This window comes from Strongylocentrotus purpuratus, unplaced genomic scaffold, assembly GCF_000002235.5.
Source record: "Strongylocentrotus purpuratus isolate Spur 01 unplaced genomic scaffold, Spur_5.0 spur5_scaffold_3, whole genome shotgun sequence".
Classification (NCBI taxonomy): Eukaryota; Metazoa; Echinodermata; class Echinoidea; order Camarodonta; family Strongylocentrotidae; genus Strongylocentrotus; species Strongylocentrotus purpuratus.
The window spans coordinates 740495-756198 of NW_022145609.1; the positions used below are offsets into that span (position 1 = coordinate 740495).

The 15704-nt window shown below is 40.2% G+C and overlaps 1 protein-coding gene across 1 annotated transcript; it reads left to right on the forward strand.

Moving 5' to 3' along the window:
* Positions 1-13464: 13464 nt before the first annotated feature.
* LOC105437002 (coiled-coil domain-containing protein 1-like) lies at positions 13465-15306 on the forward strand. The gene has a single exon (XM_030996578.1). The coding sequence runs from the start codon at positions 13465-13467 to the stop codon at positions 15304-15306; it is 1842 nt and encodes a 613-aa protein (XP_030852438.1).
* Positions 15307-15704: the final 398 nt, after the last annotated feature.

Genomic DNA, 15704 nt, shown 5'->3' on the forward strand with positions numbered 1-15704 from the left:
CCCTAACTTCAGGCAGAGATAGCAGCTCGTGATAGCCTCAACCAAGCTAAATTTCACCCTGCTTTAATTTGACATTGTTAGTTCTTCCTCCTTGAGTAAGTAATTCGCCCTTCATCTTGCCTATTACTTCAATGAAGTTCAAGCAATTTTCACTCTACTTCAAGTGTAGACTTCCACACTCATCGGGAATTTTGTACTTGCATTTTTTCAACCTGCTTCAAGAGTTGATTTCTTCCTCCATCGTGAATTTTAGAATTGTTTACAGTAACTGAGTAAGTCTACCACTATTTTGTGTGATGATAATTTGATATCACCCCTCATCAGATGCTCTCCATATACTGATAACCTTTTACATGCATTTGTATGAGATAGAATCTTCCTACACACTGCAGACCGCTGCTACAAAAGCGGCCACCTATAGGGTGCAATTTTGCACCCCCAATTGGGGTGCAAAATTGCACCCTTATTTGGGGTGCAGACTTGCACCCTATAGGTGGCTGCTATTGTAGCAGCGGTCTGCACCCCTAAAGGAGCTCGTTTGCACCCCAGTTTGGGGTGCAGACTTGTCCCATAGAGGTGCAAACGAGCATCCTTAGGGGTGCAGACCGCTGCTACAATAGCAGCCACCTATAGGGTGCAATTTTGCACCCCCGATTGGGGTGCAAAATTGCACCCCTATTTGGGGTGCAGACTTGCACCCTATAGGTGGCTGCTATTGTAGCAGCGGTCTGCACCCCTAAAGGAGCTCGTTTGCACCCCAGTTTGGGGTGCAGACTTGTCCCATATAGGGTGCAGGGGTTTGGGGTCCACAATTGTTCCCTGAAGGATGCATACATACACCCCTTGGGATGCAAGCAAGCACCTTTTGGGGTGCAGATTTGCAACCTTTATATGGTGTATAATTGCACATTGCAGGGTGCACATGCACTCTTTACATCACATTATAACCAATAAAATCATAAGATCAAACAATTTGTTTTCATATCAAAATCACATTTCATTGACAACATGAATGACCGGTTTCAGTTTCCACTATGCATAGTGGGTAAGATAAAATAACCACACATGACACTGTTGCCATATATATGCGGTTTACCTTCTGCAATATCTAGACAAAAGTAACAAGTAATATAAAGAAGTAATAAAATGTGCGTGTAATATTCCATGTTGGGCTGTTGGCAAACATTAACATTCTAATTTGAGGTACAAAAAAGGTGAAATCTACAATTACAACTTTGAATACAGTATGCTTTTCTTGCATGAAGTAAAGGCAAGAGAACAAACTTTGACAGCTTTAGTCAGGGAATCAACACCAATTTATTCTTATAAATGAAGATGACTACTGAAAATGTTATCTTCATTTATTTCATCAATTCCACCAAATAATTTGGGGACAGCAAATATATTGTACAAAAACTAAATTAATACTACTCTACAGGACATACAAGAATACTAAAATGCACATTGATTGGAATTTATAGTAGTAAAAGAACGGTAATCACTTCTGGGCCCCGTTGCAAAAAGAGATACAATCGATTGTAAGTCCGATCACGTGTTCTACAATGTACATGCGGAAATCTGATTTCGGCATGGAGAAGAAAACCTCTCTCTGTCACTATTTACAACAGAAATATAAGATGAGAAATGTAACTATTCTCGTGATCAAGATATCTCTTTGAGCTGCATATCATATGTAGTTAGTTGCTTTATTATTGCATAAGGATACAAAAATCCTATTTTCTGTCTTGATAAAAATATAAGCACACACAAAACATACAATACTTTGGTAAATAGCACACTTCAATTATTCAAAAGAAAATGTATTCCTATAGCCCACGAAAATACACCTGTAAATGTGAATAGAAAAACAGTAAATTTGTAATACTTTGGAACCCGACATACATACATGTAGTTAGTCAATTCCACATGTCCATGTTTTATTTATTTCATAAATGTTCAGCCCTGATACAAGATATAAAGAGGTACATTCAATATCTGATATTCTAATAAATGTATCAAGTTAAGCTAGCCTCAAGACAGATATAAACACTAACCAGTTCATACCCGTGCATTTGACTAGCACAATTACTGTATTCCTGCACAGCCTATGTTTGCTTCTCTTAATTAATATAGACATAGGGCTCCTTGGCTCCAATCAAATAGTTCAACAAATCACCAGAAACATTATGTCCCTTTCATCAGACGAATAAAAGGAAAGGACATATTACTCGTGACTTTTTGGATTCAAATCCAGTGTACAATCTGACAGTTTTATCAGTTCTCGTGACAACAATAGTCATATCAAAATCACCTTTCCTACCATGCTGTTCTTTGCAGCTTTTAGCTTTGCCTGTAAATGACTATTCCTCTGTTGTAGATCTTCAATTTGTTTTTGCTTTGCAACACATCCAAGGCAGGTACATAATCTGTTATCACAATGTAGCCCATAATTGTGATCAGTGAGATGTGCACCAACAATATGATCAGATATTTCTCCTTATTACTTGAAGCTGTCTCATCAATTTCTTGGTGCTCATCAAGAGTAGAGGATCCATGAAAGTCAGGATCTCCTGTCAAGTCGACATCCTTTCTCTTCCGTTTACATGTTGATTTTCTCTTTTCTTTACTTGAAGCTGTCTCACTAACTTCTTGGTGCTCCTCAGCCGTAGAGGTTTCATGTGAGTCAGGATCTCCTGTCAAGTCGACCCGCAAGTCGACTTTCTTTCTCTTCCGTTTACTTGTTGATTTCTTCTTTTCTGGGCACTGAGGTCTTTCTCTTGGAGGCAGACGAGGAGATTTATGTGAAGACTGGTGTGCTGAGCTGTATCCCAGATTCATTGTTGGGTCTGGCCACGCTGCACTAGGTTGTCCATCTCGAAAGTGATATGAGCAAACCCTATCTCCACACGTTGGTTCCCAGTTTTCGCCTTTATCCTTCGTCGACGGCCGTCTGCATCTTTATTTTGCAAAGGAAAAGGGAATGGTACAAAATGTGGTGTGCATACGCAGGCCCCATATTTCAGGCCATGCTTGTCACACAATTATGAATACCATTTATCAAGCTTGAATGTACTGTTCGAGCACCCAATAACAGCACAGATTCTCCCCATGATGATAGTCTGATTGTAAAAAGAGAGAAAAATATTTCATGTTAACAAAAATTATAATGGTGTCTATTTGGGCAGGAAAATATTTCTTCTTCCTTGGGAGAAAAAAACAATCACAGTCTCAATCCCCCCCCCCCCCTCCCACCCCACCAAGAAAGGAAGAACATTAAATAATTGCCTTAATTAAGGTTAAAATCTCAATGACCATGTAAATTTACCAAATAAATCTGCCTTGTTCCCTATAACACATTCTAGCTGTAATGGAATAAACAGCCCATTGGCATTGCCAAGAGGACATCAGCACTGCTTCTGATGTCACTGGGCAAGCAGGACAGTGAAGGTGAATTTACAGCTGGCACAGTGGCAGCATTCATTGTCATTGATTGAAAGAATTTTAACAGGAAGTGAAGTGAAACTACTTATTTTAGTCAATGGATAGGCATAACTAGAAGTCCAGTCTTTGTTATACGGTTTGTATACATTTTTTAAATTCAAATCGGTCTCAGTGTCTTTTGTTTCGATTACATAGACTAGAGATCTAGATCTAGTCTGAATTTAGTCACTCTTTTTCTTCACTTCAGTTCAATCTACATGATCAGGCAAAATAACAAACAAAATATGCGTAAGCAGGTAAGTTTAGATCATGTAGGCCATAATAATTTTAAGTGATATACAGGCTGAACTAGCAGGGAAGAGCCTTCATATGAGTTATTCTTAACACCGGTTATTGAATTTTAAAGTCAGAATCACGACCTTTTTTAACGATTGCCATGCGAAGCAGACGGCTTACACAAAATATACTGTATGGGGGCAATTACAGTCGGGACACGGCATACTTTCGCCTCTGTGGAGGCAACTGCCGATTGCAAAGAAGAAAAATACTAAATTATTTGCTCACCACGTACAAAACAAAAGGAAAAGAAGGAAAATATATCCAGGTACCTGCTCAAGATGATTTGTGGAAAAGGAATGATGTCATGATGACAATCGTATCTAGAACGTGATAAATGCTAACATTCCCCATTCACTGTTGTGTGTAAGCACAGCACCGACCAATATTTATCCCAATTGATCCAGCGGAAAGGTCACGGAGGATTTTTCGCGCATGCGCAGAATCTAACTACGAACTCGCTCATTAAACTCGGCAGTTGAACGGAATTAAAAGTCTCTGCAAAAGATCGACTGACTTAAACTTGTTTCATGAAACTTATAGTTCATGATTTCCCATGGAATAATAATAGCGATGCATAATAAAAAGGGTATAATTGTTTATTGTTGTGTTATGTTGTTCTTGAAATATATACACAGACTTAAGAACAGATCAATCTTCAAACTACAGTATAATTTCATAATGCTTTGATAAAGACTAGTGGGGTGCACATTCTGCACCCTCCAAATTCTTGCACCCCTCAGGGTGCACATTTTACGTTGAATGCCAGATATGCGCCCTATATGGAGCAGATTAGTACCCTCGGCCAACTACGCGTAATCTGCACCCCAAATGTACCCCTATTTCTTAGTGTGTACCTCATATGATTTGTAATCTTCCTCCTTCATTTGGGATATCTTCCTCCTTCTAGTCCATATAAGAGATAGACGTCCTTCATCATCATTTACAGCATTGTTTCTGTATGTTTGTGTGATTATGGCAATGTTTCGCCTTGAAATGCCAGAGATTTACACTGGAGAAGAAGGAAAAGATTTCCGCCAGTGGGTGAGAAGTTGCAGTTGCCTCTTTAGACAGTAGCTCTGCTCAGAAACATAGTTTGCTCCCTTCCCGACTCGCAGGATCAGCATTTACTGTATGGGAGAGCCTACCTGAATCAGATAAGAAAGATTTTGATAAAGTAAAGACACTCCTTTCCGAGGTATTTGGACGAACAACTTACCTAACCAACTTTCGTTCCTGCATTACAGCTCGCAGCAGATTACCTTCAGAACCTATTGAAGTGTTCTCAGCAGCTATTTCAACATTAGTTGGAGAAGCCTTCCCCAAGTATGAGGAAGACGCCAAAGACGGAGAGAAGTTTGGTCGCTTCATGGCAGGCTTAGACTTAGGGCTCAGGAAAAAGTTATACGAACATGGTGTTGAATCTTTCAAGCAGGCAGTAAATACAGCAGTCCGAACAAGCAACACTTCTAGGCCAACCAGATAGCACTCAGATACAAGTGGCAGCTACATCCAACTCTGACAGCTCATATGGTGTCCTCATGCAACGTATTGCCTCTCTAGAAAAGAGATTGATGCACTGACAATTACAGGTCACTCACGATCTCCTGCCTCCTTCGAGAACGGAACACACGACAAATATCATCCTCGGTCACCATTCTCGAGTCCGACCAGGTACTCCTCTCGTCGTGATGGGCCTTATCGCTCACCCTCATCTAGTACAATGAGATACTCGCATCACGATAATTCATCCTACAGACATGAGATGCCACAGGACAGGTCATATCCTCGTTCGCATCCTTCATCCAGCTCATCTAGTTACCACACATCATCCTACGGACAACATGATAGATCCAGTGGTGGGTCATATTATCGGTCACCCACACCTAGTCCAACCAGATAGTACTCATATGGTGATACAACCTCCTTCAATAGATCAGATTCGCCTAGAAGACAACCTCTGACACCCTCATCCAGCCCGACAAGATACTACTCACATTTTTATTCATCCTTCTTCAGACCAGACGGGCCAAGAGGACGTTCTCCAACACCACCAAGAAGGCAAAGTCATGTCCACTTCGACGACCAAGCCAATCGAGCTCACCAGGGAAACTACAATTAGTTGGTAACGCGGGTCAGTCACCAACTCCCACAATTGCGGCCCAAGTTAACATAGAATATAATCCTACTCAGCAACAACCACCCTACAAATTTGCATCCCTATCATTCTAGACAACACGTACGTCTTAGCATACTTAGACTGCGGATCATATACCTCTCTTATCAGCTGTGACTTCTATGACTCAATACCAAAATCTCAGAGGAGCCCCCTAGTGAAATCCACTGTAGCAGCAACATCTGTCACCAAACAGCTCCTAGATATTCTCGATACCATTCACACCACCCTACACCTTGGAAATACTACATGGAGACACACATTCATGGTCGCCAGAGGTATAAGTCACCCTGTTATCATCGGATGGGATTTCTTTTGGAGAAACAACGCAGTACTCTTCACAACCTCATTCACCATGCCGGGAGTAACCATACCTCTCGCGGACGAGAATCCGTACCAAGCCCCTCTCAAGTGCAAAGTTACACTGATAGGACAAGTGACTATTCCAGCAATGAGCGGGATACACGTACAAGGCAGACTGGAACCCCAACAAGCAGACCTCATTCCACAAGGATACGAGGGTATCTTTGAACCGACACTACAAGAACATCATCCTATAACTGGTGCTAGATCAGTGAACACACCTCAAGACGGTCTCATCCTTGTCCGACTTGTCAACGCATCTCAAGAAAAGGTTGATCTAACAGCGAACACCACTCTTGGTCTCTTCCACTCATTGACCAGTGATCGTCAAGAGGAATACCAGATCTTTGATAAGGTGATATCCACTACCCAAGAGTCGAAACCAACACTACCAATAGATGACATGCTCCTCAAGTCAGATCTTACCAAGGCTCAGTATGAGAAGACCAAGCAAGTTCTTAGCTCCTACGCTGATGTGTTTAGCTCATCACAAGACGACATAGGACAGGCTGATGTCTACTATACGATAAACACAACGAATGAAACACCTCTTCGTCAAAGAGCCTATCGCACATCAACCATGCGAATTGAGGTCCAGAGACAGGTAGATGATCTTCTTCAACGTGGAATCATCGAAGTCCATAATCTAGCCCTATCGTTATGGTAAAGAAAAAGGATGACACCTACAGATTCTGTGTTGATTACAGAGCCCTCAATGCAGTCACCATCAGAGACTCTCACTGAATCCCTCGTCAAGACGATTCTGTTGATGCCCTCTTATCGTCATCCTACTTCAGCGTCATGGATCTGTCAAGCGGATATTGGCAAATTAGACTTGACCCAGAAAGCAAAAAGAAGACAGCTTTCACGACGGGCAGTGGCTTATAACACTTCAACGCCATGCCTTTCGGCTTAGTCAATGCTCCGATGACATTTCAACGTCTGATGGAATCTGTCCTTCATGGCCTTCATTGGTCAACTTGCCTGATATATCTTGACGATACACATCGTAATGGGTCGAAGCTTTGAAGAACATCTTCACAACCTCTAAGAAGTCCTCCAGTGCTTCAAAGACGCCGGATTGAAGTTAAAACCTGCCAAGTGCTAGTTTCTACAGAAAAAATTCACCTACCTCTGCTATGTCATTGGCACACAAGGAGTACTTCCAGATCCGAACAACACAGCCAAAGTTGCACCGTGGCCAAGACCCCAGAGTCCATCACAAGTTCGATCTTTCTTAGGCATAGCTTCATTCTATCGTCGCTTCATCCCAGGCTTTGCCCAAGTTTCCACACCTCTCACCAACCTGACACATAAAGGAACGCAATTCATCTGGAACGCCGACTGTGAAACAGCCTTCATCAATTTGACGATGGCACTTACCAATCCGCCCATACTAGCATTCCCTGACTTCAATAAGACGTTCAACATAGCAACAGACGCCTCTAATGACGCTATTGGCGCCATACTCTCCCAAGTCTAAGATGGAAGAGAACACGTCATAGCTTATTACAGCCAGAAACTCTCCGCACCCCAGAAGAGATGGTCTACGTACGATCGAGAACTGTATGCCATTGTCGCAGCTGTACGTCATTTCCGACATTATCTTAGAGGACAACCTTTCACAGTCTTCACAGACCACCAACCACTTCTCGGCTATATGAAAGTACCAATCCAAGACGATGCTACTGGTAGACGTGCACGCTGGATAGTAGAATTCGACGCATACTCCTTCAAGATCATCCATCGCAAAGGGCGCTCAAACCAAAACGCCGACGCTCTTTCGCGACGTCCACACCATCAGACGGCACGAGATGAACAAACCAAACTGTCTCAGCAACACCAAGCAAGTTGCAATGTAGTCCACACACGTTCTTCAAAGTCTCTAGATATGCCAGAAGCTACCCAAGAATCGGCCGAACACAGGATGCAAAGTAAACCAGAGATCTTCATTCTTGCTGATCGACAATCCAAACTACTAGACTTTCAGAAAAAGGACAAAGACATCAAGCAAGTTATGGAGTATGTCAGGATGGGCCATCGACCTTCAGTCAGAGAGATACTGACATTCAATCGCCGTATGAGACGACTTCTGTGGGACTACCCCCGTCTGACCATCCACCAAGACATCCTGTATCGCACAAAATCCAACAAACTTGGTGCAGAAATACTCCAACTAGTCATACCAGAACAATTCATCTCTCAAGTCAACTCCATGGTCATCCATCATCTGGACACTTTGGACCACAACGCATGATTCATCGAACGGCAGCCACATGTTATTGGCCCTTTATGCACCATGACATCGCCAATCACTGTCAGACATGTGCGGCCTGTGAGTCTTTCCGTTCCCCAACCCAAAACACCAAGCTCTATTACGCAGTATCACTACCAATCACCCTCTTCAGATGGTATTTGCTGATATTGCTGAACTCCCCATTTCTCGCCATGGATACAAATACATTCTAGTCATCATAGATCATTTCAGCAAATATGCGGGAACATATACCCCATGAAAAACCAGACTGCGCAGATTGTTGCCAAACATATCTTTGAAGACTATGTCACAGAACATGGTGTGCCAGAAACTCTACACACAGACCAAGGACGCCAATTCGAGTCAAGATTAGTCCAGCAGCTTTGCGAGAAACTTGGAATTCGCAAATCCAGATCCTCACCATATCACCCACAAGGAGCCGGAATAGTTGAACGAGCAAATTGTATGATCAAAGAACAGTTAGCAAGATATATTGCAGACCAAGGAGGAGATTTCCAGTATGCTCGGCAGAAATCACAACTTGCTCAAAGGCAGCAGAAGGAAAGATATGATATGAAGACTCGTTCCATCAAGTACAATATTGGTGACTGAGTTTGGCTACACGATCCTACGAATGCCAGGCACAAGCTAGATCCGAATTGGACAGGACCATTTTCCATTCTATCCTCCTCGGCAGATGGACTGAACTATCGGATAGCAGATATCCACAACGAGAGAACTCAAAAGGTGGTACATCATAACCGCCTAAAGCTGTTCAGATCTAGACTTCCTCGACAACTTGTTAGAGAAAGTAGCAGTCACCCGACCATCCCTCCTTCAAACTCACAACCTCCTTCAAACTCTCAACCTCCTTCAAACTCTCAACCACCACTTGAGCCTTCCTTCATCGAATGGTCAACTGCTCAACCACAGCAGAGAAAAGATACTGACCAACCATCATGGTCAGAGCAATCTGTTCCTATGCCTGATGATCATCATCTTCCTTCATCCACTGACCAACCACTACGGTCAGAACCGTCTACGCCAGATATCCATCCCCAACCAAACTCCACTGACCAACCATAATGGTCAGAACAACCCATCCAGCTGAGGCCAGAAGTTCAACGACAGCGAGACTTTACTTACCACCAATCACGGTCAGGAGAGTCTGTGAGCCAGCCACCACATGTTAACACCAGGCCAGGCAACTCTGACTACCAATCTCGGTCAGAACCATCTACTCAATAACAGAGACGAGATGTTGACCCCAAGCCTAATATAACTGACCAGTGTCAGTCAGATGACCAGCCAACACCAGGCCCTCTAGATGAGCAGCTAACACAGGCAGATCGTCCTAATCAACCCCTAGGTCCATCATCTGATGTTCAACGTGACGACGCTTCCCTAGCAGCTCATCAACCTAATGAAAACCACCAGACGACAGAGTCACCACTTCGCGCTATGGACGAAAGATTAAGATGCCAGAAAGATTTCGGGATTTTTAGAAATGACAACATTGACAATTTCAAATTCATATTTCTTGATATTATGCTATAATAGACTTCACTGTTACATTTGAACTATAGAGGAAATAGCGAAAAAGCTGAAACACTTGTTTTAATTTTTTAAACCCACAGCTCTCATCCGCGATTAAGTATTGAACGATACAGTGAATTTATTCCAGCGTCAATAGGAAGGAATAGGAATTGTTATGAGTCACCTAAAGGAATTTTCAATTTTTTTTCAATGTGACAAGTGAACAATATACCTGTAGACTGTTGCAGACATTCTTCGATTGAATTCTATTTCACAGATTGTCAATGAAAAATCGAACTGTTGAAGGGTTTTTTTCTCAGTAATGTTTGAAAATTTGCAGGTACGGAGTATTTAGTCAATATTTCATATTTCATATGTATTTGTATACCTCAATATTTTATACAATATTTCAGTTTGTGTCAATATTTCAGTATATGCTAAACAAACAAAAAACAAAAATTGCAGCCTAATCATTTTCTACTATTTTTTTTGTACAGAAACAATAAATTTTCTGGCCTGTATAATTATCTGTCATTTAGATTATTCTATATATATTGGAATTTTTGCAAAGAAGAGCTTATTTAATTCATGTAGTCTAAAAAAATGTATTGACGAATTTAAGCATTTATGAAATTCAGTGAATTATTTTTGTCTTGTCCGGAAAGCACAATACATACAGTGTATACTCTGATTTTGAGATAGAGATCTCATGAAATTTCATTTGTAACTTTCATGTATTGCGAAATCAAAATACCGTGTACACGTATACTGTAAATACTTGCTCATGTATTCTATATACATCTATACGGTCAATTTATAGTTACATTGATTGTTATTGTATATTTAAAGACAGTATCAAATTTGAAAAACAAAAAAAGATTAGATCTCAAATTTTACTTGGCAAATTTTGTTTTAAAAAGAAGAAGAAAAGGGTCAAAATTCTTTTAGTACTCAAAATCATTGAAACGATTGACATATTCAATTTTTTTTCTTCAATTGTTCGAAATTTCTAAATCAATTAAATATGTCAATTTCGGTACGAAGCTGTTAGAAATGTTCAAAATTTGATTCTTAATGTTTTTCAAAACATTTCACTATAATGTGTAAAATGAGGACATTTTATTTGTGAGAAGAGATATTGTTGGTAGAGATTTTATTTGAACAAGAATATTTGATGTAACCATCTTACACTTCCCCTCTCCCCATCTCTCCATTTGTCTCCCTCTACCTTCAACCCTCTTAACTTTTCATATCACATGATCACCCTTTCTCTCATGCTTTACATTCCCTCTACATTCCAATTAGTATATTTGTTCTCTTTACTCTGATTGGTTTGGCCCTTATGATTATTCAGTTAAAATAATGTATATTTATAGAAACTCATTTATATTCATAAAATCCTATGTATATTCATGTACTTCTTTCCATTTGCAAATTATGTTATTTGAATATCTATTATTTACCATTGTCATACAAATGCATGTAGATTATATGCAAACTAAACCCCTGAGGTTGAGATAAGTACAACACCTCAGGTCTGTTCATCACAGGCAAGCAAGGAGTCAACATGTCATTTTATTTTCTCTGAGTTAAAGGACCACGCCTGGATATAATAGTCAATGCTCCATTGGCCACCCTACACTATCAACATATTGATTTGATGTACAACTTTGACCTTTTTGACCAGTTTCAATGCATCAATTGTACCTTGCCAAACCCAGAACCTATTTAAAAAACAGACCTTCTCGTACACAGCAGCAAAGTTATTCAACTCACTACCCATACTTACCAAATGTTCCGCCTCACTACCCATTTTTAAACGAAAGGTCCGTGAAATTCAAGTGAGTTAATTTTGCGATCGCTTACATGAAGTATTCCTACCACCTCCTCTCTCTCTCTCTCTCTCTCGCTCTCTCTTTCGTTTACTCTCTCTCCTCTTCCATGTTCATCAAATTTACTATTTGTATGAAATGTTTTACAGTTTGTTTATATTATGTTTGTTTTTTTCCTATTACGTGTTTTTTTAATTGTATATTTTGTGTATTTTTATGTGTATTGTAAGATATTTGAAATGTAATTTGTTTGTTACAGCAGGGCTCCCTTGGAATGCAGGCCTTGCGGCTTGAATGGGACCACCCTGCTTTTATAAAGAAGACATGAATAAATAAATAAATAAATTTTATGGTATGGATGTGAACGAGCGATTTATTTAAACTGAATTGCTACAGCACTGACTCTGTTTTCTCCAAATTTGCATTTTTGTGGGGTGGGGTAGTAAAAAAGATATCCATGGAACAAGTAAAGGTACTTCAATTTGGAAAAAATATCCCACTTTCCATCAGAGAATTAACCTGTCTTGCCTCTTTCAAAAGATCCCTTAAAACATACTTCTTACCTGTGTAAATTAATGCGATTTACTTATTTTTATTTTTCTAAGTCTATGTACTTCACTTTTCTTCTTCACTATTTGTAAGCCCTATGGTACTTTTTGTTTTTTACCATGCCATTATAAGAAATTAAAGAAATGCTTGAAATATCATGAACCAAATTTTAAAATAGAACAGCTAAAATATATTTCGAAAAATTAATAATGTAGATATTTATAATTAAAATGTCAATATAATTATTTTCCATTTATTGAACAATTACCACACACCCAAACACGCACGCACACACTGGCACGTGAATCATCGAAAGTCTAGCTGTGCTAGTATTCAATCGACCAGAACAGGTTTCTTCGCATATATTGATTCTTATCATATACTAACTAATTTATTTATTAGTTATCAATTATGTCTGATGCTGCCATGGTATTTTTAATTTGTATCATTCTTTTCACTACCATTCTAGTTCCCACACCATCCTCTTCACCTATTGTCTATACTCCACCAATAACAACTTCAGCTGGAGGTTCTTCAAGTTTCATACCAACTGTCATAGGAAGCACTGTTGGTGCTTTTTTTGTGATTGTTATTGCTATAATTCTCATCATCATCATCATCTTTTACAAGCGAAGAAGGTTAGAGAGATACTTTGTACCTTACTTGTCCCTCTCATCAGTCCATTCTCATCATAATCCTCCCCACAAGGGGCTCAAACCGTATGGTCATGAAAATACAAGCTGATATTGAATTATCATTAAATATTCTAAATCATAACGCTTTTTAAAACTTATTGGAACCTGATTAAAATACTTATTATGTAAATGACATGTATTTCAAAAGTTCCGTCCCGATTTCCACTCTCATATTGACATTTTATTGGAGCTTGATGATTTCTCAAACCATGTATTTCATTAATGCAATTTATCTATGCTTTCATAATATTAACTTTCAGCAATGAATCAGCCACTACTATGTCTTCCCAGTACGAGGATCTTGTATTTGATCAGGCAAAGACAGACGTCCATACCTACCAAGGGCTGAATACTATCACCCGTACCTACCTAGATCGTAATAACGATGATCAGAGCTACGATGATACTGCCGACCCTCATATTTACCAAGAACTGAATAATATCACCCATACCTACCTAGATCGTAATAACGATGCTCAGAGCAACGATGATACTGACGACCCTCATACCCACCAAGAACTGAAAACTATCACCCATACCTACCTAGATCGTAATAACGATGCTCAGAGCAACGATGATACTGCCGACCCTCATATTTACCAAGAACTGAATAATATCACCCATACCTACCTAGATCGTAATAACGATGCTCAGAGCAACGATGATACTGACGACCCTCATACCCACCAAGAACTGAAAACTATCACCCATACCTACCTAGATCGTAATAACGATGCTCAGAGCAACGATGATACTGACGACCCTCATACCCACCAAGAACTGAAAACTATCACCCATACGTACCTAGATCGTAATAACGATGCTCAGAGCAACGATGATACTGACGGCCCTCATACCTACCAAGAACTGAAAACTATCACCCATACGTACCTAGATCGTAATAACGATGCTCAGAGCAACGATGATACTGACGGCCCTCATACCTACCAAGAACTGAAAACTATCACCCATACGTACCTAGATCGTAATAACGATGCTCAGAGCAACGATGATACTGACGACCCTCATACCCACCAAGAACTGAAAACTATCACCCATACCTACCTAGATCGTAATAACGATGCTCAGAGCAACGATGATACTGACGACCCTCATACCCACCAAGAACTGAAAACTATCACCCATACGTACCTAGATCGTAATAACGATGCTCAGAGCAACGATGATACTGACGACCCTCATACCCACCAAGAACTGAAAACTATCACCCATACCTACCTAGATCGTAATAACGAGGCTCTGAGCAACGATGATACTGACGACCCTCATACCCACCAAGAACTGAAAACTATCACCCATACGTACCTAGATCGTAATAACGATGCTCAGAGCAACGATGATACTGACGACCCTCATACCCACCAAGGACTGAATACTATCACCCATACCTACCTAGATCGTAATAATGATGCTCAGAGCAACGATAATACTGACGACCCTCATACCCACCAAGAACTGAAAACTATCACCCATACCTACCTAGATCGTAATAATGATGCTCAGAGCAACGATGATACTGACGACCCTCATACCCACCAAGAACTGAAAACTATCACCCATACCTACCTAGATCGTAATAATGATGCTCAGAGCAACGATGATACTGACGACCCTCATACCCACCAAGAACTGAAAACTATCACCCGTACCTACCTAGATCGTAATAACGATGCTCAGAGCAACGATGATATTGCCGACCCTCATACCCACCAAGAACTGAAAACTATCACCCATACCTACCTAGATCGTAGTAGCGATGCTGAGAGCAACGATGATATTGCCGACCCTCATACCCACCAAGAACTGAAAACTATCACCCATACGTACCTAGATCGTAATAACGATGCTCAGAGCAACGATGATACTGACGACCCTCATACCCACCAAGAACTGAAAACTATCACCCGTACCTACCTAGATCGTAATAACGATGCTCAGAGCAACGATGATATTGCCGACCCTCATACCCACCAAGAACTGAAAACTATCACCCATACCTACCTAGATCGTAGTAGCGATGCTGAGAGCAACGATGATATTGCCGACCCTCATACCTACCAAGAACCTGATGAAGAAGCTACATACATAGAATTATATTGAATGATGCCATAGAGAGAGATTATGTCGACGTGGAAGGCGTTTAAATAGTTCTATGATAAAACATGAAATATAGTGGTATTGTGCTAATTAAGAATTGAATACATGAGAAGAAGAAAGATCCAAGTCTATCACAATGATTTTGAGTTATCAACAAATATAAAACATAATTTTGAGAAACAGACTGTTTCAGTCTTAATTTATTACATATATATTGATGGACTTGGATGCCTCCTATCATGTATCCAATTAGAATACAAGGATGAAAACTCGTCAAAAACCACCATGGCTTTCCCTTCTTCGTCTTGTGCTCCTCCTCCTTAATTCTTTCATTTACCATGTCTACTCGCCTTATTACCAAATCTCTTGATCTTCAGTACAAAGATTAATTTTAAAATACT

What these genes read in the sequence shown, in the direction of transcription:
- LOC105437002 (XM_030996578.1), top strand. Translation starts at nt 13,465, where the DNA reads ATGTCTTCCCAGTACGAGGATCTTGTATTTGATCAGGCAAAGACAGAC.